General features: G+C 33.7%; 1 protein-coding gene across 3 annotated transcripts in view; it reads right to left on the bottom strand.

Annotated features, from left to right (window-relative positions):
• DYNC2H1 (dynein cytoplasmic 2 heavy chain 1) overlaps window positions 1–23,016 on the bottom strand; it is a 320,982-nt gene that overhangs the window by 238,455 nt on the left and 59,511 nt on the right. For all 3 annotated transcript variants that reach the window (XM_045204038.2, XM_053924343.1, XM_053924344.1), the window contains exons 34-45: window positions 22,555–22,737; window positions 20,720–20,943; window positions 20,031–20,146; window positions 14,555–14,754; window positions 13,458–13,722; window positions 11,980–12,187; window positions 9,212–9,341; window positions 5,832–5,987; window positions 3,368–3,627; window positions 2,202–2,448; window positions 1,185–1,336; window positions 25–169 (exon numbers count right to left, since the gene is read on the bottom strand). In XM_045204038.2, the coding sequence (XP_045059973.2) occupies window positions 25–169; window positions 1,185–1,336; window positions 2,202–2,448; window positions 3,368–3,627; window positions 5,832–5,987; window positions 9,212–9,341; window positions 11,980–12,187; window positions 13,458–13,722; window positions 14,555–14,754; window positions 20,031–20,146; window positions 20,720–20,943; window positions 22,555–22,737 (2,286 nt within the window). The remainder of the gene's footprint in view (window positions 1–24; window positions 170–1,184; window positions 1,337–2,201; window positions 2,449–3,367; window positions 3,628–5,831; window positions 5,988–9,211; window positions 9,342–11,979; window positions 12,188–13,457; window positions 13,723–14,554; window positions 14,755–20,030; window positions 20,147–20,719; window positions 20,944–22,554; window positions 22,738–23,016) is intronic.

Below are 23,016 nucleotides of genomic sequence, written 5' to 3'. Positions count from 1 at the left end.
AGAATACTCTAAATAAATATATACCTGCTCATACACTTGTACCATAGATCCTGCTAAGAGATAAATTTTTGATGAAGAACCCCAAATAGAATGATTCTTCAAATTTTTATGTAAAACTGGTTCCAAGTATGCTCCATAAATTGTCTGTAATTGCTCTCTTTCTGGGTAACTAAAAAAGAAAATTGAAATAAATGTAAGAAAGAAGTTGAAATAAATCATTGTTCTAAATTATTATTTTAATGTTAAGTTATAGCAGAGGTTTTCAAACTGTGCTGCTTTGAGACCACCAAGACTTACTCAGGGGCTAAGGCCAAGCTCAACATCCCTATTCTCACTGCAACCAAATTAAATCCCAAATTATCTGTTTTCAAACACTGAGGGTCCTAATAAGGACTCCAAAGAAATCACTTAAAGGGATAACTGTTTGAAAAACCACTGATCTTTAGAAAGGGCTAAAAGGAAAGCTGTGCTAAAGAATAAGGATTTTGAGTTATGTAGCGGCTATACATAGTGTGGTAATAATACACCTCAGAACTATACCAGTAGAATACAACAAATAAAATCAAATTCTTTCTCCCAAACTGAAGTCAATCTCAATACAGCTTAATTGGTGGCTGTACCATTTCTGAAAGAAGAACGTTAATAGATGGTTACAATTAGCATGAAAACATAAAAATGAGATTTTATAAGGCAAAATGTAACAGAGGGGACAGATCCATCACCATGCAATTCAAAAGTCCTATAACAATTACGGACCACAGAAGAGGGTGGGTGTACTAGGAATAATGCTGTCAGCCATTAGCATTCTTCAGACTCAAATTCTTTTTTCTTCAGATTTAAATTCTGTGTTTAGTTACCTTCCTAAATTTCAATAGTGTTTTTGTTTTTTGAAATCATAAAACATTTAAATCTAAAATCTAACATTCTGATTCCTCGTATTGATGTTTTAGAGCATAGACAAAACAAAACAGTTCTATTTTATTCCTAGTATATAAGAGGTGTTGATTAAAGCCTTTATTATCCTACATTATTGCCTATCATTTGAGAAGAGCAGGCAAAAATTAGTATCAGAGTTTAAGTTTGACTATTTGTATATTCTACATTTTGAAGAAATATCAATTATGGATACCTTTAATAAAATGCAAATGTGTCTTCCCCCAAAAATTAAACACTGAGATACATACTCTATAGCACAAAGACGAACAATAGAGGTAAATCTGGTAGTAAGCTTATGTCTTCCCAGTCTTCCTCCAGCTGACATAGAAGCCACGATATGAATATTTTCTAAACCAACCCATTCCAAATTTTCATCATAAAATCCTTGATATGTCAACACCTATTTGAAAATAAATTTAAAAAATAAAAATTTAATGCTTACTATTTTCTAATCATGATATGCTTTTGTATAAAATTCATTTCCAAATGAATGCAATCATCATCCTCTACCTATTTCAAGAATTTAAAATTGAAATATACTTTAAATTCTTACATCATGGAAAAAAATGCTGTTCAAGACTGTGTTCAATGAATGTTAACTGAATCATTATCATTTTTAAAATACTTTCTAATGAAACAGTAAAATTCAGGTGATAGTATAAATTCACAAGCAATTATCAAAAATAATGAAAGAAATCAGAAAAATATTTTAAAAATTTGGTTTTTCTCTACAAATATTTTATTATATTTTACAGTTATGTGGTGTAGGTAATGTTGAAGACATATAAGCACAATAAGTTCTAACTTAGAATTTACGGTTTCTAATGTGATGTGAAACAAATAAATAAAATCTTCCAAACTGACTGAGAATGTATAGTCTCCGATACCTACACAGGCAAAAAGGGAGACTGATGAACTAACACAGCCAGAAATGGACATGACTGAGGAAGTCTAACTCCAGCACCATCCTCAGCTTCTATTTTCCTCCTTTTAGGAATAAAGGACATGTGATAGGTATAGATAAAGGCTGTTTTTATTCTTCCTGTCATGTATCAACTCGATGTAACACTAACTTCTAAAGGGACTAAGATCAGAGAAAGTTGACCTAGAGCAAAACAGAGATGCTTCAAGAGTTTAATTTCCAGGACACGTGCTAGATAAAACTGGCTCTAAGGAGGAAAGCAGATTTTTCTATCTGTAAGAAAAGTTAATGAAACTCAGTTGGTTCCCAATTATATCAAAACACTTCAAGTGATAAGACTCACCTGTTGTAGGAAAGCTACCAATGTACTGGTTCCCCATTTATCAAGTTTGGGTAAGTTGATATCTTTTAAGTACAAAACAAGTCTCTCACAGTCTTTTGGTCTGTATACTCGACCAGTATTAGTACTGATCACCATGCAAGTCTGGCTCAATTTCTGTAGGAGGTGTCGAGATGTAGTCTGTGCACTGCAGTGAACTGTAGCAATCTGAGTGGACCGCAGCTGGGAAAAGGCATACCTGAGCAGCATCCTATGAAAGACGTGTAACATTGACTTTGAAAATGCAACCAGTAAAACACCTTTTATTTTCTTTTTTTTAACATAATTTGTATTGTCATTCAATTACAGTTGTATGCCTTTTCTCCCCACCCTTCCACCCCACACCTTTTATTTTCAATACAAAATTTCTATTTCATAAATATTTCACTTTCTAAACTATATATGATGTATAAGGGGAAAATGGTAAACATGAATATGGTAACTATTTTAAACTGGGAAAATATATCCATATTTTAAGGCAATTTTGGGAGTATTTTAGCAGAAAGAAAAAAACAAAGTTTACAGAAATAATTTAGTTTCATCAACTATATATTAAAAATACCAACTGTTTCCCCACAATTGAAAAAAAGATTTTAAGATGTTAAGTTGTTTAAGTTACGGAAAATTACTATAGCTTTATAGAATTTTTAAATTACTACTAGAAGTGTGAAACTAATAATCCATGTCTCCTTTATTTCCAGAAACTATACTCAGTAGGCCCTAAAAATAGGCTGAATTCGACTTAATTAAAACCTATTCTCTAAAGTGAGAGCTCACATCAAGATTCACTTTTTATAAATAAAGTAAATGTTAATTTGTGAATATTAAGGTATTCATTTTTTGTTTTGATTTTATGAACAAATTATTTTGTAAGCATCTTTCAGACTGTTCTCTTCCCATTAGAAAACACAACCTGGCAGGAAAAAAAAATATTCTTCTCTAAGGTCATATTATTGTTACAAGTATGATAACAAGTATGATGTCATATTATTGGTACAGAGGATAATGAAAGAGTCCATGAAAATGTAAGTGCTAATTTAACCAAAAAAAGGTAACAAAAGCTAAATCATTTTAAAAGGAAAAATATAAATTCACAATATGCACCTGCATCAACATTTTTATCCTCTTACCCTTTGCCACATCCTTCTGGTCCTACAAGAATAAATGGCTGTTTAGTATCAGAACTTAACCAAGGTCTGAAATAATCTAGACCTCGTTGCATGTCAGGAGTCTGAATGACTGGAAGTGTTTGGCCATTACTGAAATCATCAGCAGTCAAGTTTTCTGGCTTCTTGAGCACATAAGATGCTAACCGTCCTTTACTTGAGTCATAGTAGGTGTCCATTGGTTTGTGAGAGTCTGGTGGAGATTCTCGCGCCCAATTAAAAACCTTAAGAGGAAAAAGTTGGACAAGTTTTCATATACTCCAGAGTATGTGAAATGTTAATTCTTTAAAGTAAATGCCCCAAAGTGAAGCAGCTTAGTTTTAAAAAGTTCACATACTATAAACACACTAAATATCACTTAAAATTAAAGTAAAATTTTATCTCAAATATTTTCTAAATGATCATTTAAGCAAATGAATGTCATCTAGTTTTCATATACACTAAGGTAGAAATATATTCAACTTTTAATTGCGTTATTGTGAACTCTAAATTATAAATTACACAATGTAGGAATCCTAGTCCTTTATTTCCACCATATTCTGGTGTTGCCAAGTCACAGATCTCTACCTGTGAAAACTGTTATTTTCCCAGATATAAAGCCAAGAGTTAGGCCCTAATGCTACTCTTGGACACCTTTATTCCAAACTTTGCCAAGAGAATGTCTTCCTAAATAAAATATATAACACGGCATTGAGTGGTAAAAATTAGAAGTATTCAATATCTGGCAATAGAATGACACTGGAAAGGAAAACAATAGAGAAAGCAAAGAAGAAACAGAACAATAAAAAAGAAGAAGCATAATATTGGAGTCAACTCAAAGAAACATATGTTCAATTATTTCAAAAAAGGTCAACCAGAAGAAATCCCTTAATATGTAGAATTCAATGTTATAAACAACTTAGGTAAACTATACCTTTGAAATGGGGTTCAGAGGCTATCCCCCACAAACCTGGCTTGGGAGATGGGGGAAGGGGAGGATAATTAAGAGGTACTTTACATATGCATGGTAACTTGGCTAGCTTAATAGTTATGTTAAAAAGCTGTGCTGCCTGGGGCCAGGGAGATGGGCAAGACTTGGAAGGAGGCTGTTGCCCTGTTACAGCAGCCCTGAGTCACAGGGCCATGCCTGCCTGGACTGATAATGGCAGCTGAAAGAATGTGAACTGTACAAAGAACCAGCAGATGGAACCCATTGTGGGAGGATTTGGAAATGGGGTGACATCGGAAGCTCCAGGCCAGGATTTAAACTAAACGCAGCAGCCATGAGGCCCTCTCTCTCTGCCATGCGGTTTGAAAGAGTGCAGAAGGGCCGCAAGGGACCACCATGAGGTCTAGTGTGTAAGGAGATTTTGGATTAAGGGCTGGAGAAAACAGCCACAAGTCTGATGGTGCTGGGAACTGTGGAACCGGCCCCGGGGAGCACTGATTACTGGGAGAAGCTGGAGATGATGAACCGTGACCAGGAGTGCTGAGCTGAGGACTTCTGTGTTTCTAAGAAACAGTACACTTCTGACTGATATATTCTGTAGCTGGCCTGATTTGGCAAAGGGAGGCAGGCCTGTGTGTTTGCGGTGTTTTAAAGAGAATGGGATTTAATGGCAGAATTCCACCATCATTCTAAATCTGTATAACTTTTAAAAAAGCAATTCCTTTCCTTTTCACAAAATTCTGGCACTGAGAGTCACACTTGGCGGCAGACAATGGTACCCCTCACAACTATTTCAGAACTGCATAGGTTTGGAGTTCTGTAACACCTTTACATTTATTTAAACAAATATTTATACTGATTAATTTTATCCTAACAATCCTAACTGCTAAAACTATTCTCGTTAAACAATTTTAAAAATATATTATTCTAAGATTAAACATAATTATTTATATTCATATAGCTAAGTAGGTTCAAAATGTTTAACAAAATATTTGTTCTAAATTTTAGCCTATTAAAATATAATAATATAAAATTTTAATAATATCATCAAATACAAACTAGTTTGGAAGTTAAATATAAGTATACATGTGTATGTACGTATATGTGTGTATATATGTATATGTGTATATGTGTAATACTATTCTATTGAATGCATAATTTCAAAATTAAAACATTCTATACCCTGTAGTTACAGATAATTATATTTTGGCAATTAAGAGTCAATGAGCCCTGGTTGGTGGGGTTCAGTGGATTGAGTGTCCACCTGCAAACCAAAAGGTTGCCAGTTCAACTCCCAGTCAGTGCACATGCCTGGGTTGAGGGCCAGGTCCCCAGGAGGGGGCATGCGAGAGGCAAGTGATCAATGTATCCCTCACATATCAATGTTTCTCTCCCCCTGTTCCCCTGTCTCCAAAGATAAAAAAAATTAAATCTCTTTTAAAAAAGAGTCAATGATTTTTTTTAAAATGTGGACTGAATATAGACTTTAAAATGTGTTACCTCTTTGGTAAATTCCAGACGTGATTTCATGTTCAGATTTCCACCAAGCCCCCTTATGAGATTAATAATAAATTGGTCACGATTTCTGCACTCATGTAGATGTGACAAACCATTCATCACAGTCCCAACTAAACTTGTTTCGACCACATAGTCATTCTGTTAATTAAAATCCATGATACACACAAAAAGGCAGTTAATTAGTTAACTTAGAACCACACAGATTAATATTCACATATCTTTTCTAACAATCATCTTTAAATTTATCCCACTTTTCAACTTGTAGAAAGTTCAGATTTCATTCAATTTACATATACCATACAAACTTTGAAAATAAAAAATAATCATAAAAACAGCTGTATATTTCTAGCTGCAAGTACTAAAGTCCTCAAACAGATACATGGTTTGTTTACTTCCTAAACAGAACATAAAAGAAGAATATACAAGAAGGTAAATCAATGAGCAGTGGTCTAAAAAGAATGGTTCCTCATTTCTTCTAAAAAAAGAAGCTAGAAGCAAGGACTAGTTTGATGGCACTGAACATGAAAGTGTAGCAAAAGAAGGCTTAAGTGAGAAATCATTTGGAGCTCTGTCTCTATGAAGAATTTTTGCAAAAATAATACAAATGAGCAAAGGACCTAAATAGACATTTCTCCAAAGAGGACATACAAAGACAACAGGTATATAAAAAGATGCTCAATGTCACTAATCATCAGGGAAATGCAAATCAAAACCACAGTGAGATGTCGCCTTACTCCTGTTAGAACAACTATGTCTTCTTTATTAATTTACCCATTTGTCATAATAAAATTCACTGTTTTCCTCTGGTAATAAATCTCATCTTAAAAAAAATTTTTTAATTAAATTAAATTAAACTTTTGAGCTGAGTTTGTATTGATGATTTTGATCTGTCGTTCTCTGGGGCCCCTGAGTGACTGCTGGGGAGTTAGAGAGGAAAGGGTTCTCATCAACCTGTAAGCATTTACTGAGAACCAATTATGCACAGAATCTGTATGTACTACTAGGTATTTTTTTTAAATGATCTAAACAGAGTATATTTATCATAGAACTCAAGTCTAGTAGAGGAGATGGTTAACAAGTTGTGGTAAGAGCTACAGAACAGCAGAACCGTGTTTTGAGAAAGGGTAAGTCATACAGAGGGCTCAAGGCCTCTTTGAAAAAGGTGACATTGATGCTAACCTCTGAAAAGTGAGATCTGGCCATGCAACAACTGCAAAGGTAAGCCAATGGTATAATTCAGGAACTAAAAGAAGTGTGTGCCTGAATAAGTAAAGGAAGAGTGGTTTAGCTCAGAGGGTAGGCAAGGGCCAGGGTGTGCAGAATTATACAGGCTAAGGTAAGGAGTGCAAATTTTATTTTTGCTGACTTTAAAGTGTTTTTAAGTAAGCGTGTAAAATGATGCAATCTCCACTTTTTAGAAAACCACCCTTCCTGCAAAATAAATACTTTTATAAGAATGGAGAAATGGGAGGAAAAGCAGGAAAAAGGAGATGGGTAGGAATCCAACTGCTTAGGCCATGCCAAGAGTTCTAGGCTTTAAAGGCAAGATGGAGGAAACCCACACATTTTCCTCTAGATTGTCTCATTTGCTAAATTAATAAAAGAAAGCAAAACGCTAGTGTAAACAAAATCAGTATTTGACTAGAATATCCATTACAGTATATCTCTCAAAACCTAAACGTGGTGAACAAAGTGCAGAATAAGAAAGAAGGAACCCTTGACACACACACAAAAAAATTTTAAACATAACAGGGACCTAACATCAAAACAAATCAGTTTATTTTCTAACTGCATCTTTGATATCCACTCTATGGCTTAATAATCTTATCCTGTCATCATTCCTGTAGTCACAAACCCCTATATATCTACACATTCCATTCAGTAACATTATATTTCTCACTCTTACATTAACAGCATGCAAGTAGGTGACCTCAAGGTATTTACACTGGAAAGCCTTGTATGTTTTATATTAATGAAAACAACATATCTACTGAAAATATGCTACAGCATAGGCATCAGGTATTTAATTAAGCACATACACTCTCATTCATTCACTACTCTGTTATTAGCACAATTGGTTCTGGGGATACCTATAAAGTATCCCCAATAAGGTATATGACAGGCTTGGTGCTTCCCCTCAATGTGCTTATAATTGAATGTAAGCAATTATAATATAGTTGAAAGACGTTACATTGCTGCAAAAGAACAGAGCAGACAGCTCAGACAAACTGAGGGCTGGTGGGAGTGGTTCTTTCCCTGAGGCATTCAAGTAAACCTATCTTACTTGCATCACTTCCCCAAAATCCCTATTCCTCCATCTTTCATCCTTACAAAGTCAGAAAAGAAAAAGGTTCAAAAACTAAAGTAAGATCTCCATTTCTCTGTATGTCTGTTCAATCCCAAAGTATTGAACTCTAAATCAAGTTCAGATTAACAGAGACTTTCAAAAAACTCACTGCTACTTATTTCCTCTATTTTTTTCCTTTTTATTGAATTTATTGGAGTAACACTGGTTAACAAAATTGTAGAGGTTTTAGGTGCACAATTCCACAACACATCATCTGTTCACTGTATTGTATGTTGACCACCCAAAGTCAAGTCTCTTTCCATCATCATATTTCCTCTATTTTTGTTTACATTTTTCATAAAAGCAATGACATGAAAGAAAAACCAAGAAAAGCTGAAAAAAATCATGTAAAATATCTGAAAGCCCTCCATTGTCTTCTTTGCATGCTAAACTTTTATTCGCAATTCAAATTCAAAATTAACTGTGATTTCCTTTTTAAAACTTTCCTAGAAGGCAGCAATACTCTCTTCATTCCATTATATTGTGATTACATTTTCACATTCACTTTTCTCCATTAGAAAAACACTTCTCAAGAAGAGGAATTCTCCTCTGAATGTTCAACTCCCAAAGTCTTATGTAGTGGTACATTCGACATATTTTAGATATTTAATAAATTTCTGTTGAATAAAATGTTTTAAAAATATTATAAATAACTCACTATTCTACTTTAGTAGTCATTTGACACTGTCTTCAGCATGATATATACATGAGGATTTACTGACATAGTAAAATGTGACAAGATGGTTTTGCTATTAAAATTTGAAAGACATTCCAGTATTCAAGACTGTGGGGTAAGCAGTGCAAGATATTGTAGATGGGAGAATTGAAGTGTTTTAAGACTAATATAATAAAACATTATACCAAGAGATACAGAAGGACAGCAGTGAACACATCTACCTGCCACTCCACCCCATATTCCAGCAGAGCTCTACGACAAGGCAACTATGTGTAAGCAACTCTTGATCATTATACGTCTCACTTAAATGATGAATTATGAAATATAATGGCAACTTACCTGCTTCAGAACCCATTGTAAAGCTTTTACAAAATAATCTCCAATCCAGTTTTCAAGGTTATTCCTATATTTAGGAGGTCGATTCCTCAACCAAGATTTTATCAGAGAATTGATATCTGTCTCTTCATCACTAGAACAGATTAACAAACACATAAGAAATTATTTAAGGGGACACTGTCTATTTACTTTCAAAAACATTCTGGTCCAATAAACATTATTCTATGTATGTATCTGCTAGTATACAAAGCTGATTTGAGTGACTTCTGTATGTGTATGCATACATATATTAGTTATTTCAATATATATATACACACATAAAGGTATTATTTTCTATAAAATAAAGCAACTTATTTATTAGTTAACAATTACATATCTGCAGCTGAGCCAAAAAATAGACAAATCCTTCCTACTCAAACTGTGGTCTGCTTGTTGGAAATACAGTATCCCAAATCCCATCCCAGACCTACTGAAGCAAAAAATTCACTTTAACAAAGTCCCTAGGTGATTCAAATGCATATTAGAGTTCAAGATGCACTTCAACTTAACACAGACCATTAAAAATGTTTTGTCTTGCCCCGGGTGGGCTGCTCAGTTGGTTGGAGCATCACGCCACACACCAAAAGGTTGCAGGTTCAATGCCCAGTCAGGGCGCATATAGGAGGCAACCAAACGATGATTTCTCTCTCTCTCTCAAATTAATAAACATATCCTCATTGAGGATTAAAAAAGAAAAGAAATTTAAATATTTTTTTCATTTTTTTCTATCCCAAAAAAGCCAACTACCTAATCACACAGCATTATTAAAAAATCTGAGGTAAAATATAATTATTTTAGCAAGGTACTTGATTTTATGATTAACATCTAGTGACTAACACTAAATATAATATTGACATATTACTCAAAATTATAGCTTACATAATTACAAAATAATTATAGCAAAAACAACTCCTAGATTAATTTTAGAATTGACAGGGGCTCACAAGTTGATCATTTTTCCTATCTTCTAATACTGCTTCATAGCAACACTATTAGATACTGAGCCCTTGAATTTCTCCTCTCACATTTCTGTCCAGTCTAATAAGGAAAATAAAAATGGAAAGGTCAAAAGTAAATATTTAAATTACATTAGATCAGCTCAAAACGGACAAACAAAAGACTCCAAGATCCTTCAGAATAAAGACCTAGTCATCAATGGCTTATCTTCTCACTGTCTAAGGAACTATCCATCTGGGTTTGTCCAAGACAATCCTGGGTTACACTAGTTACCTCAGAATAATTAATAGCAGTCTCTTTCACTATTTTTTTAATTTTATTTTTCAGTTACAGTTTACATTCAGTATTATTTTGTATTACTCTCAGGTGTGTTCTCTTTCACTATTAAAAGGTACTTCTATGGCCTATTGCACAGCAAGTGCTCAATAAATATCTGCTGGAGAAATAATGAAACCTACAAGCAAAATACAAGCAAATCAAATGACAATAAAAATGTTAATATGTAGTTATATTTTACATGAAATCATACATATTCATTATGCCTCTCACAAACAATAACTGGTTCACCAAGAATTTTCAAACCTCTACAGCAATATGTGGTATTTTTCCCAGCTAAACATCCATATCATTCATTCTACTTATCATTTATTTTATTTATATTGTATCTTATATTTTAATTGTTGTTATATTTATCTCCTCTACTTGAAGGTATGCTCCATAAAAACAAGCTCTACATAAGTGTTAGTTTTACTCCTTTCTTGCTTTGTCTCTCCTAAAATGCCTAACTCGATGTCACATACATAATGAACATTTTTAAATGTAATTATAATCTTTCATTTTATCCTACTTTCCTCATAAGGTTTTAAGAATAAGAATACAAAAAATAAAAAAGATAATTGTGAGATACTGCTACAAAAGTTATAAACCCAGTGTTATATACTAATAAAATATCAGTATGTTAATTAGAGTTCATGACAAGTTTAATATGTTTTCTACAATACTATCAAAGAATTAAGCAATGAAATAATTTTCAAAAAAATAAATTTGAGCCAACTTAATAACAATATCATGTGTTATACAGCTAAAATGGCTTTAAATGGCCCTAAAAGCAGGGAGCACTTTATATAAGTTGATAAATATCAAATTGTAAACATATATTCAAAAAGTAAAAGAAAATTTTCTAATTACTCATCAGGAAATAAAACTGGCTCTAATGTCCATGTTTTGATATGTGACTACTGTACACATCTAAAATTAGCTCAGTAAATTTATTTTTGCTCTGTAACTCTCTTCCAGATATGATGAAGAAAAAAGAAAATATTAAGAGCCTTCCAATTTGTTTGATCTTAAAATCATTTAAACTTAGGTTAGTCCTCAAATTCTATAAATCTGACATACTCTGACTAAAATATTAACACAGGTTTAAATTATTAGCTTCTACCTCATAACTAGTATGTTCATTTCTCTGAGCTCAACCATTATATTTAAATAAAAGTAACAGAAAAAAGAAGGAAACAAATTAAATACTTGCTGTTTCACTTAAGCAAACAAAAATAATCATTTAGTAATTGTGATACAACTATACCACAGAAATAATTCAATTGCACTAATCCAGGAATTCCCTGAATGAGTTGAAACCTAACAAAAAATGTTAATAAAATGAGAAAAATAAATTATACATTATTTATACAACACATATTTCACTTAGCTATGAAACCAAAATAATAACTGAAAAATATTCTAACATAATATATGCAAATGCTTTTATGTTTTACCTAAGGAAGATCATTCCCATTCTAGATATTGTAGCTGGTGAGGCACAACTTAAATCATGAGTTTCAAATACAAAGTTAACATTTGGGCCAAACTGAATCCTTTCTCCACTGGGCATAGTAAGTAGTCTATTATCATCCAGAACCGAATTCAGAGATTCTATCCATTCAGGATCAATATCACCATCACAGATTATCCATGAGCTCACATCTATTTTCAAACCATATAAGACAGAATAAACATATAAGAAGTGATGATAATTAAAAATAAGGAATAAACTAATTTTCTTATTCTTTAGAAGTGATTTCCATAAACATTATTTTATATGACTGAAGCTAAATATAAAGAACAAAAAAGTTCAACAAGTTGAAATTTTTCATGTAAATCTGTACTACAAATGTGCTGGAGAACCCCTGGACTATCCTGGCTTAGCTGGCCAAAGATTCAGTTACATACCAATGCTCTATTTATCTATGAACATATAGAACTGAAATCTCACTAAAGAAAACATAGTGTGCAAGACTTAAGTATTTCTATTCCCACAACCTTGTGAGATATCCTTCAGACCTTTGTCTTGCACCATGTCTTAAGAATATATGAATGCTTGGTATATAATACCACTTTTAGAAAATACTGAGAACCCGCTCTTTAGTGCCCTACATGAGAAATTTAAAAAATTCGCCACTGCCTAGTGTATTTGATATATAAAAAGAAGTAGGCAATAAATTGTATATACAACTCTTTCCATAAGACAAACCGTTTTTATCCATATCTATTAAAATGAGAGTGGTTTCAAGTTGTACTTGAATCTTTGAAACAATTCAAAGAGAAAAATATCACCAATAAAAGTGTGAGAAACGAGTACAGGTAGTATCTGGTTTCTACTTAGTGTAACATTATTGACTACACTGAAAAGACTTTTCAATGTGTTAGAGTTCTTTCACTCTCTGGCTTAGAAAAACAACAATAATTAAATTATGACCTAACAAAAAGTAGGGAGACTTCTCTGATTCCGGCCAAAAACTCTCTTAAACACCAACCCAAAAAACTTAGACCTTGAAGTCTACTGTTTTATGACTTAGATTTTCAAAGTTATTTAACACACTGCATTCAAACTGATGAGTTAAAAAGTGTTTGCACAAATACCAATTTTAACCCTAAATAAAAATTTGTCATCTTGCTTATTTATGAGGCATTATGTATCAACTCAGCAGTCAAAAATTTTATATTTCCTCAGTAAATTAATCTAGTTGTGAATTTCAATACACCCAGATTACTCTGAGTTAATATTATAATAAAAGTTGATAGAGTATAGGTCAAAATGATAGCATCTCTCCAGCCCCCGCAAAGTAAAATATCAGCATACATCATTAAAACACAGTTCTCGGTCACGTGTAAGACGTGGTAAAATAACATTATAGACAAGATCTATCATCCTCTACCAGTAAGGACAGCAATGAATCAGACAACAAAGACCAACCTTGAGGTTCTCGTACTACTTGGCGAGCACTATTTGTCAAAACACCATCAGACCACTCCCTGGTATCCATGTCAATATGGCCTAATAACTGATGTCTTGGCATAGCTTTGGGATTCATGGTATACTGTTTGACCACTTTGCCAATTTTTAAAAGTGCTGCCCTTAACATTCTCCAAAGAGTTGATTTTCCAGCACCACTTGGACCGACAATAACAACTCCCATCCTCTGGCGTAATTGCTCATACAGTTCTAAAGCCTTCGTGATCTAGTAGAAAAGGAACACGTTCACATATGATTCATAGTATCAATCATACACAGTTCTGCTCTCATTCTATAACAGCTACTCTATCCCAAACATATAAATTAACCCTTTGATTTCTTCAGTGGAAGAAAAGCCTTAAATAAAAAAATTATATATATACCTAAATGAATCTAAACACATTTACAATGTGATCTTTAAATCCAACAGTTCCTTAAAAGAAAACAGTATGTTTTCTGTTATTTGACAATATAACATGTTTATTATGTTCTTCACTCACTCATTCATCAAATACAACATATTCATTATTTTATTCAATTGTTCATTAATTTATATCGTCTCCTTCAAACAAAAAAACACAGAAGAAAGTGTTCATTTTGAACCCGCACTTGTGCCATGTAAAAAGACCTACTAAAAAGAACTAAGATTATTGTCAAAGTTTCACTAGTAGTTTCACTTTGACAATTATATTTAAAATTATATATAAAGTGTATATAAAATGGGTCTATTCTATGCCAGGCTCTGTAAAAGGCACTAGAATAAAATGGTGAGCAAAAGTAGACATGGATCCTGCCTTTCATGGAGACTACCAACTGGTGAGGGAGATTCAATGTTAATCAAATGTACAATGAAATAATAAATAATTATATAAAATAAGAGTAATAAAAGCACATAACAAGGTGACCTAATCTGAACTTAAAATCAGAGAAGGCTTCCCTGAGCAAGTGAAATTTAAGTTGAAAGACAAAAGGTAAGTTGAAAGATAAAGAATAAAGACAGGTAATAAGGAATTTACTAGGAGAAAGGATCAATATATTATAAAACATTCTTGAGTTACCTGGTTGGGTATGATTTCATAATTGGCCTCCTCAAAGACTTGCTTTAATGCAGTACTCAGTTCCTCGTATTCTACTTCTTTAAAGTCAATTCCAGGAAACACATCTTTGACCAGTGCATCAAACCGAGTGCAATCAGCAAATGTAAACTTTGACATTGTATTAAGCCTCAATGCTTGTACCACAATATGACTTTCATTAACTAAACAAAAAATTTCATTTAAATATTATTAGTTATGAATTTAATGACAATAAAGATAACATTTAAGTGTCTTGATATGTGCACTGTTAGTAACTAAATAAGGCACACAATTTAGTAACATTTAAAGACCTATGCTATCATGTGAATTAACAAGTTTACTTTATTATCTTTTGACTGCTGAAAAATTAGTACCCCAAAGTAGAGTCATGAACTCTTTTTCATAAAATTTGAATCACAGCTATGCTCAGACTTTAATAATAAAGATTATTATCATTTATATTTGCTTAGTACTTTATTATTTTGATGTGAACTTTATAACTGTGTAAAGTAAGAAATTATTACTATTATTAGTCTAATTTTACATATAAGAACATTAAATCTCTAAGGGTTTTAATGACTTACCTGAAAGAGCACAACAGTATTATTTTATATAGCTGGAATTTAAACCCAAACAAACTAATTCCAGATTCAAGTATCTCCCCAAATATACCAGTATTGCTTCCAGACTATGACTAAAAACTAACAAATGGAGCAAAAATCTGTTAGGAGCTTTGCTCAAAACAGGCTCATAAAGCTATTTTTAAACCAAATGTAAATACTCATGATTGCCATATTTTTATTTTTTAAGGATATTAGCTGTTGATTGATAAGTCATATACATAAAGGCAAGAAACTATTTTTAGCCTGGTATTTTTCACTGTTTTAATATTTCTATGTTCAAGTATATATAATGAGACTTGGCTGTACTAGAGTTTATTTTAAGTACTGAACTCACAAATTAGCCATCTTTATTTATTATGGGTATAGTTTCAATATTTCTTAAAAATCATCAGAGACAGACAACTGAGAAATAGTAATTTAGTTACTTAACCAAATAACTATACTGCCCTGGCATATGCTCACCTAATAACAGAACTAAAGTAGCTTCCTTTTTAAAGACGTATACTTTGATCATTTACGAGTCCAAATAAGTAATTCCACGTAGTCCTTTCTTCCATGTTATCTTATTTTCAGTGTTTTAACTTACTTTTTATTTTTATTTTTCAATTACACTTGACATAAGATATTATAGTAGTTTCAGGTCTATAACCAAGTAATTAGACATTTATATAACTGATGAAGTGATCACTGATAAATCTACTACCCATATGACACCATACACAGTTCTTACAGTATTATTGACTATATTCTCTATACTGTACTTTACATACCCATGGCTGTTCTGTAACTACTAATTTGTACTTCTTAATCCCTTCACCCTTTCACGTATTCTCCTAAACCCCTTCCCATCTGGAAACCATCAAAATCTCCCTGCCTATGAGCCTGTTTCTAATCTGTTTGTCATTTTGGTTTTTTTAGGTTCTACCTATAAATGAAATCATATGGCATCTGTCTTTCTCTGTGTGACTCATCAATTCAGCACAATACCCTCTAGCTCTACCCGTGTTGTGGTAATTTCAGGTAGTCCTTTTTTTCCTATGCTGTCCTATTTTCATAGTGTTTCAGCTTAGTTTTTAATAGTAACATGAAAAACCTGAATACTCAGCCTTTCATGAAGGCATAGATCTATGGGTGGGAGGAATCATTTATTATATAAATGGAAAAAAGTGGTAGAGGAAAATAAAATATACCTGAATCCATAATGATCTAAATAAATGAGTTTTTAAAGATTTTATTTGTTTATTTTTAGAGAGGGCAAGGGAGGGAGAATGAGGGAGAGAAATATCAATGTGTGGTTGCTTCTCGCACACCCACTTCTGGGGACCTGGCCCACACCCAGCTATGAGCTCTGACTGGGAATTGAACCAGTGACCTTTCGGTTTGCAGGCCTACACTCAATCCACTGAGCCACACCAGCCAGGGCTAAATAAATTATTTAATAAATACATATATGGGGGAGAAGAGACAAATCTTCAGTACTGAATGGTTTCTTATAATATCCCCTCACCAGGAAGTGGAGCAAATCCTTGCCACCTCACTTTGAAGATAAACTAGATTTAGTAACTACTTTCCAACACATAGAATAAGAAAGGGTGGAAACAATAACTTGATAGTAGAAAATCCTGACAAACCCTAAGATAAGTGATGAAGGTGAACATCACCAGTAATAGTATGTGGTTATTATGTAGCCACTGATACGATGTGATGAGAAGGGTGCTCCACCTCTATGGTATTATTTCCAGGTATTCGTAACTCAGTCTAATCATGAGAGAAACAAAACAGATTGAGAAAGAGTCTATATGATATCTGACTAGCACTCTTGAAGATTGTGTCATAAGTGTCTTAAAAACAAAAACAGACTGAGAAACTGTCACTAAGCAGAGGAGAGTAAGGAGATATAACCACTAAATAAAATGGGGCACCCTAGATTCAATCCTGGAACAGAAAGGATCATAATAATAAAACATCAGAGATTTCCGGCCAAGAGGGAGGCATACATAGACATACTGTGCCTCCTCATACAACCAAAAGAAGGACAACAACAAATTTAAAAACAAAAAATAACCAGAACTGCCAGAAAATCAAACTGCATGGAAGTCTAACAACTAAGGAATTAAAGAAGAAATATTCATTCAGACAGGCAGGAGGGGCGGATACAGGCAGCTGGGTGGAGAGGACTCACGGCAATATGGCAGCTGGGCAAGGCAACAGCTGGAAGAGTGGGCAGTCCCACATTTGCATGCAGATAAAACAGGAGGAACAACTGGGGAGCAAGACAGACCACACAAACCAGGGTTCCAGCATGGGGAAACAAAACCTCAAAACTACTGAACAAAAAAACCTGTGGGGGTTTAGGTGTCAGGAGAACTCCCAGTCTCAAGGGGGTTTGTTTGGAGAGACCCACAGGCTCCTAGAACGTACACAAAACCACTGACCCAGGAATCAGCACCAGAAGGGCCCAATTTGCTTGTGGGTATTGGAGGAAATGACCGAAAGCCAGCGAAGAGCTGAGCAAGGGGCATTGTTCCCTCTCGGACCCCTCCCCCACATACAGCACCACAACACAGTGAAGTGGGTTGTCCCGCCCTGGTGAATACCTAAGGCTCTGCCCCTTACCACGTAAGAGGGGAGCTGAGCCAAAAAAAAAATATGGCCCAAATAAAAGAACAGTTCAAAGCTCCAGAAAAAAAATACAACTAAGTGATGAAGGGATAGCCAACCTATCAGATCCAGAGTTCAAAATACTGACTATGTATTTTGGCTGACTATGGTCACAAAATAGATGAAGAGTGAAGGCTATGCAAAGTGAAATAAAGGAAAATGCACAGGGAACCAACAATGACAGGAAGGAAACCAGGACTCACACCAATGGCTTGGACCAGAAGGAAGAAATAAGCATTCAACCAGAACAGAATGAAGAAACAAGAATTAAAAAATGAACAGGCTTAGGAACCTCCAGGACAACTTTAAACATTCCAACATCTGAGTCACAGACATGCCAGAAGGAGAAGAGGAAGAACAAAAAATTCAAAACTTATTTGAACAAACAATGAAGGAGAACTTCCCTAATCTGGCAAAGCAAATAGACTTCTAGGAAGTACAGGAAGCTCAGAGAGTCCCAAAGAAGTTGGACCCAAGGAAGCACACACCAATGTGCATCATAATTACATTACCCAAGATTAAAGATAGGGAAAGAATCTTAAAAGCAGCAAGAGAAAAGGAGACAGTTACCTACAAAGGGGTTCCCATAAGACTATCAGCTGATTTCTCAAAAGAAACCTTACAGGCAAGAAGGGGCTGGACAGAAGTATTCAAAGTCATGAAAGGCAAGGACCTACATCCAAGATTATTCTATCCAGCAAAGCTATCATTTAGAATGGGAGGGCAGATACAGTGCTTCCCGGATAAGGTCAAGTTAAAGGAGTTCATCATCACCAAGCCTGTATTATATAAAATGTTAAAGGAACTTATCTAAGAAAAAGAAGATCAAAAATACAAATAGTAAAATCACAACAAACTCATAACTATCAACAACCAAACCTAAAATAACAAAAAATGAAAACAAACTAAGCAAACAACAAGAACAGGAACTATTCACAGAAATAGAGATCACATGGAGGGCTTTCAGTGGGGAGGGGGAGGAGGGAGAATGGGGGAAGCAGTATAGGGGATAAGTAGCATAAATGTTAGTTACAGAATAGACAGAGGGAAGTTAACAACAGTATGGGAAATGGAGAAGCCAAAGAACTTATATGTATAACCCATGGACATGAACTAAGGTGGGGAAATGATGGTGGGAGAGGGGATACAGGGTGGAGGGGAATAAAAGGAAGGAAAAAATGGGACAACTGTAATAGGGTAACCAATAAGATATATTTTTAAAAATTTAAAAAAACCCATCATATGAAGTCTAATAGTTAAGTTAATAATAATGTAACAATGTCAATTCCTTCATTTTGACAAATGTACCCTAGTAAATAAGATAAAACAATGGAAATGTTATCTTCGCAACTTTACTGTACATCTAAAATGATTATTTGTTAAAAAGTATTTTTCCCTGGCTGGGTAGTTCAGTTGGTTAGAGCGCCATTCCCATAAGACAAGGTTGTAAGTCCAATACCCAGTCAGGGCACATACAGGAATCAACCACTGAATATATAAAATAAGTGAAACAACAAATCTTTCTCTTTCTCTTTCCCCACCCCTCTCTTTCTCTCTCTCTCCACCTCACTTCTTCTCAGTCTTAAAAATCAATAAAAATACTTTTAAAAATGTATTTTTTATATTCTTAAGTTTTTTTAAAGGGTTATTTTGTTTGGTATACTATCTCTTTGCAAGGGAAAATTCACGTGTTTCTAAGGTTTCTGTTGTCGTTTTAAAACTAAAAAAATTCTTAGGCTCTACTCCAAAATTCTTAGGCTCTAATGCCTACTGAATCAGAAGTTTGAGGATGGAGTCCAACAAATTCAGCTTTAGCAAGCCTCCAGGCGATTCCAGTGCACTGAAGACTGAGAACAAGCAGACTAGACTACTCCTCTATATATCACAACTTTTTAGTATTTAATGCACATCTTAAAATCGGGATAAAACAGTAGGCAAAAAACTAGGGAAGATCCTAATAAAGAACTTCAGTTAAAAAATAATAAATCAATATTGCTTCATTAGTTGTGAAAAATGTACCATGTTCATGTAAGATGTTAACAACAGGAAAATTCGGGAACAGGATATTCAAAAACACTACATACTATATTTATAATTTTTCTACAGATCTACAACTATTCTAAATTAAAGTTTACTTTTACAAATAAGATGATATTTGGAATAAGGAACCATACCTTTATGTTTAATGCCAGTTTTCTTCAGTTGCCTAAGAAGATTTCCACTTCCTCTCAGAACTGTCTTCAAAGCTCTCAAACCCCAGTCATAATGCTGCTGAGGTGTCAAAAGCTCCCTTAAGTAAAAACATGAAAATCAGATCAAAACATAAAGTTTCAAGTAGTTATCGAAAATTCTTTTATCGTTATATCTAAAGAAATACAGAATGTAACTACGGACAAATAGAAGTGAGTACTGATATTCCAGTACTGAAATTATAGTACCATCTTTTAAATGGTACAGACTAATTGTCCATATCATTTGCTCAAATAAACTAGAAGTCAACCCCTACTACCAAAAATAAGATGTAAGAAAAACTGTAAAGGATTCTCTCCAAAGAGCAGTTAGTTTCTAGTGGTCAGCTTGTAAATTAGATCAGTAAGTGTTTAGCTGGAGCACATCAAAAAATTTTTTTGCAGAAAAAAAAATGAGATCAGATTTATAGTATTTATGAAAAACAGGTAGTTCTGGCCCAGATTCTTTTATTATTCAAACTAAAGTCTTTCCTATAAACACCTTATATAAAGGCAACACCAATATGAAAATCACTGAATAGGTAAATTGGACAAATGTGAAAAATAGTCACTAATAACCATAATCAATCATTGAAACCACAAAATATAAAAATATTTAAAAGAAGAAAACTCACCTAGATAAATTAAAGATAGCTACCAATTTTCTGCCCAATACTTTAGCATCTTTAAAGCCTTCGGAATATAGAATAACTTCCGCAATAAGCTCATTGTCTGGATGAGACATGGCTACTGGCCTGAAAAGCTGTTTAAGATTATCAGGCAGTTTTTGTCTTCCTCCATAACCTTTTCCAGCAGGGTTCATAGTGATAAAAATTCCAGAATTAGAATTTATTTCTACCTGAAATGTTAATTAAAATACAGACATCAAATATTTAAAACCATAAACCATTACCAATAGAAATTTTATTGTGCCGTGTATCTACACATAAACCTGATACCTTAGCAAAAAAGTACAACTAATGTGCTTACCATCTCCTTATTCAACATATAATAAACTCCTTAGGAACAACACTGCTTTGTACAGGTTTTCTATAATTAGTTTTTTGAGGCTGAAAGTTTAAGAAATGGTAACTACTTTGAATGCCTATTCAAGCAACATATGTTTACTGAAACCCTTCCTTGTCTTATGCAGTTTGCTAAGTACACAGAGACAACACAGCTTTGGATGAAAGTCAATAATAGTTTATGCCTCTTTAAAGCTTATAGTCTACTGAGTAAGACAAAGAGGAAATCTTAGTGTGATAAATGCTATGAAGGGAAGAGCAGAATATTGTAAGAGTACCTAGTAGGAGCATTTCAAAAAAGCACGAAGAATAGAAGCTAAATTAGAATGTGTAAACTATTAATGGGCAATTAGGCAGAAGAAATATCTAGAGTATGAACACCTGGCTACAGTATAAAGGGAAGGAAAGAGAAAGAGCAGTGGTTAGAAGAAAAGATAAATTAAGGGAAGGTTTCCTTATGTTTTAATTATATTATACAGGGTCCAGCACAAATAATGCCCCTTTTTTATTACAAAATCTTTTATTCCAAAATCATAAGCATGTAATTCTATAACATAACAATATCATCCTCAAGCACACCGTATGGAATTTTAGGTGAAATGTTCCAATTAAAACTGTAAATTATTACACCCATATTATTACCCTACTAACCACACTCAAGTAGGCATTACTTCTGCCAGAACCTGTATAACAGTATTATGTATAATATGTTATTAAGAAAGAAAGAATTTGATTTTGTTTAAAAGTTAAGGAGGAATTGGTAAAGGAAGGAAGATGGAAACTGTGGCAGAGGGGGTTAACTAAGAGAGGGTTCCTGGGAAGCAGATTCTAAAACCTAGGCGGGAAGGTTAGCACTGGGTGGGAATAAGAATCACTCTTTTTTAGTGAGAGGAATGAAAAACTGAATGTGGAAGAAAATAAATTTTGATGACAGAGGGGTAAAAACTTAATAGTTTCTCAAGAGCTTAAGCATGAGGTAAATAACATGTTAATAATTTACCACTGGTCTTACATTTTGGCCCACCCAGAAAAACTTGTATTGTGAAAATGTTACTGTGGATAAGAGGACAATTTTACAGTTCTTTTAACGTTCAGTGTGTTCAACATTACCGCAACAGAACCTACCTCAAAGGACTGTGGGGAGTACTAAATGAGACAATGCACTAAAGCACTAAGCACAGCGCCATCACAGAGTAATGCTCAGTAAACATTAGCACATATTGTAACTGAATTATTCAATATAGTTTGGAGAGGTAGATTAAGACCAAAAAACGGGGAGAAACCTCAGAGACAATACACAGGTAAAAAGACGTAACACACTGGTCACAGGTTAGAAACAGGGCTGCCAGGAGAAATAACGATACAATATTATACTGCCTGAGTATGAACAATGTAAAATCTTACAAAATATTTTAATTCTTTAAATTTCAAACATATTTCTATACCTCCTTGCCAAGCAGTTCACACACAGTTCTATGATTCTTCAAAGCATCTTGAATTGTCTGGATTTGCATAGAAACTGCTGACAGTACAGATTCTTCCAGTCTATTGAATTCATCAAAACAACCCCAGGCCCCACACTTGACCAAACCAACAAATATTCGTCCCATTGACTTCACATCAATGCCCTTAAAAATAACAATAAGAATTATATTCACTAAACAATAATTGAAATCTGTAATAATTTAATACTTTACATCATGTAGTGATAAGGTAATCATCTCACCCACCTATCCCTCTTTTGCTCTTTTTAAAGCAGAGATTAAATAGCTACTCTTTTCAAACTCAGGGTGGTTTCAAGAAATAAAATAATTCATGTGAAAGTATTTTGAAAAGTACACAGAAATAAACAAATACAATTTTGCTTTAGTTATTCTTTAAGTCAAAATACAAATCCTACTCAAAAT

Source organism: Desmodus rotundus, chromosome 5 (genome assembly GCF_022682495.2).
Source record: "Desmodus rotundus isolate HL8 chromosome 5, HLdesRot8A.1, whole genome shotgun sequence".
Lineage (NCBI taxonomy): Eukaryota > Metazoa > Chordata > Mammalia > Chiroptera > Phyllostomidae > Desmodus > Desmodus rotundus.
Note: the sequence above shows the minus strand (reverse complement) of the source record. Positions and strands in the feature narration are given on the sequence as shown.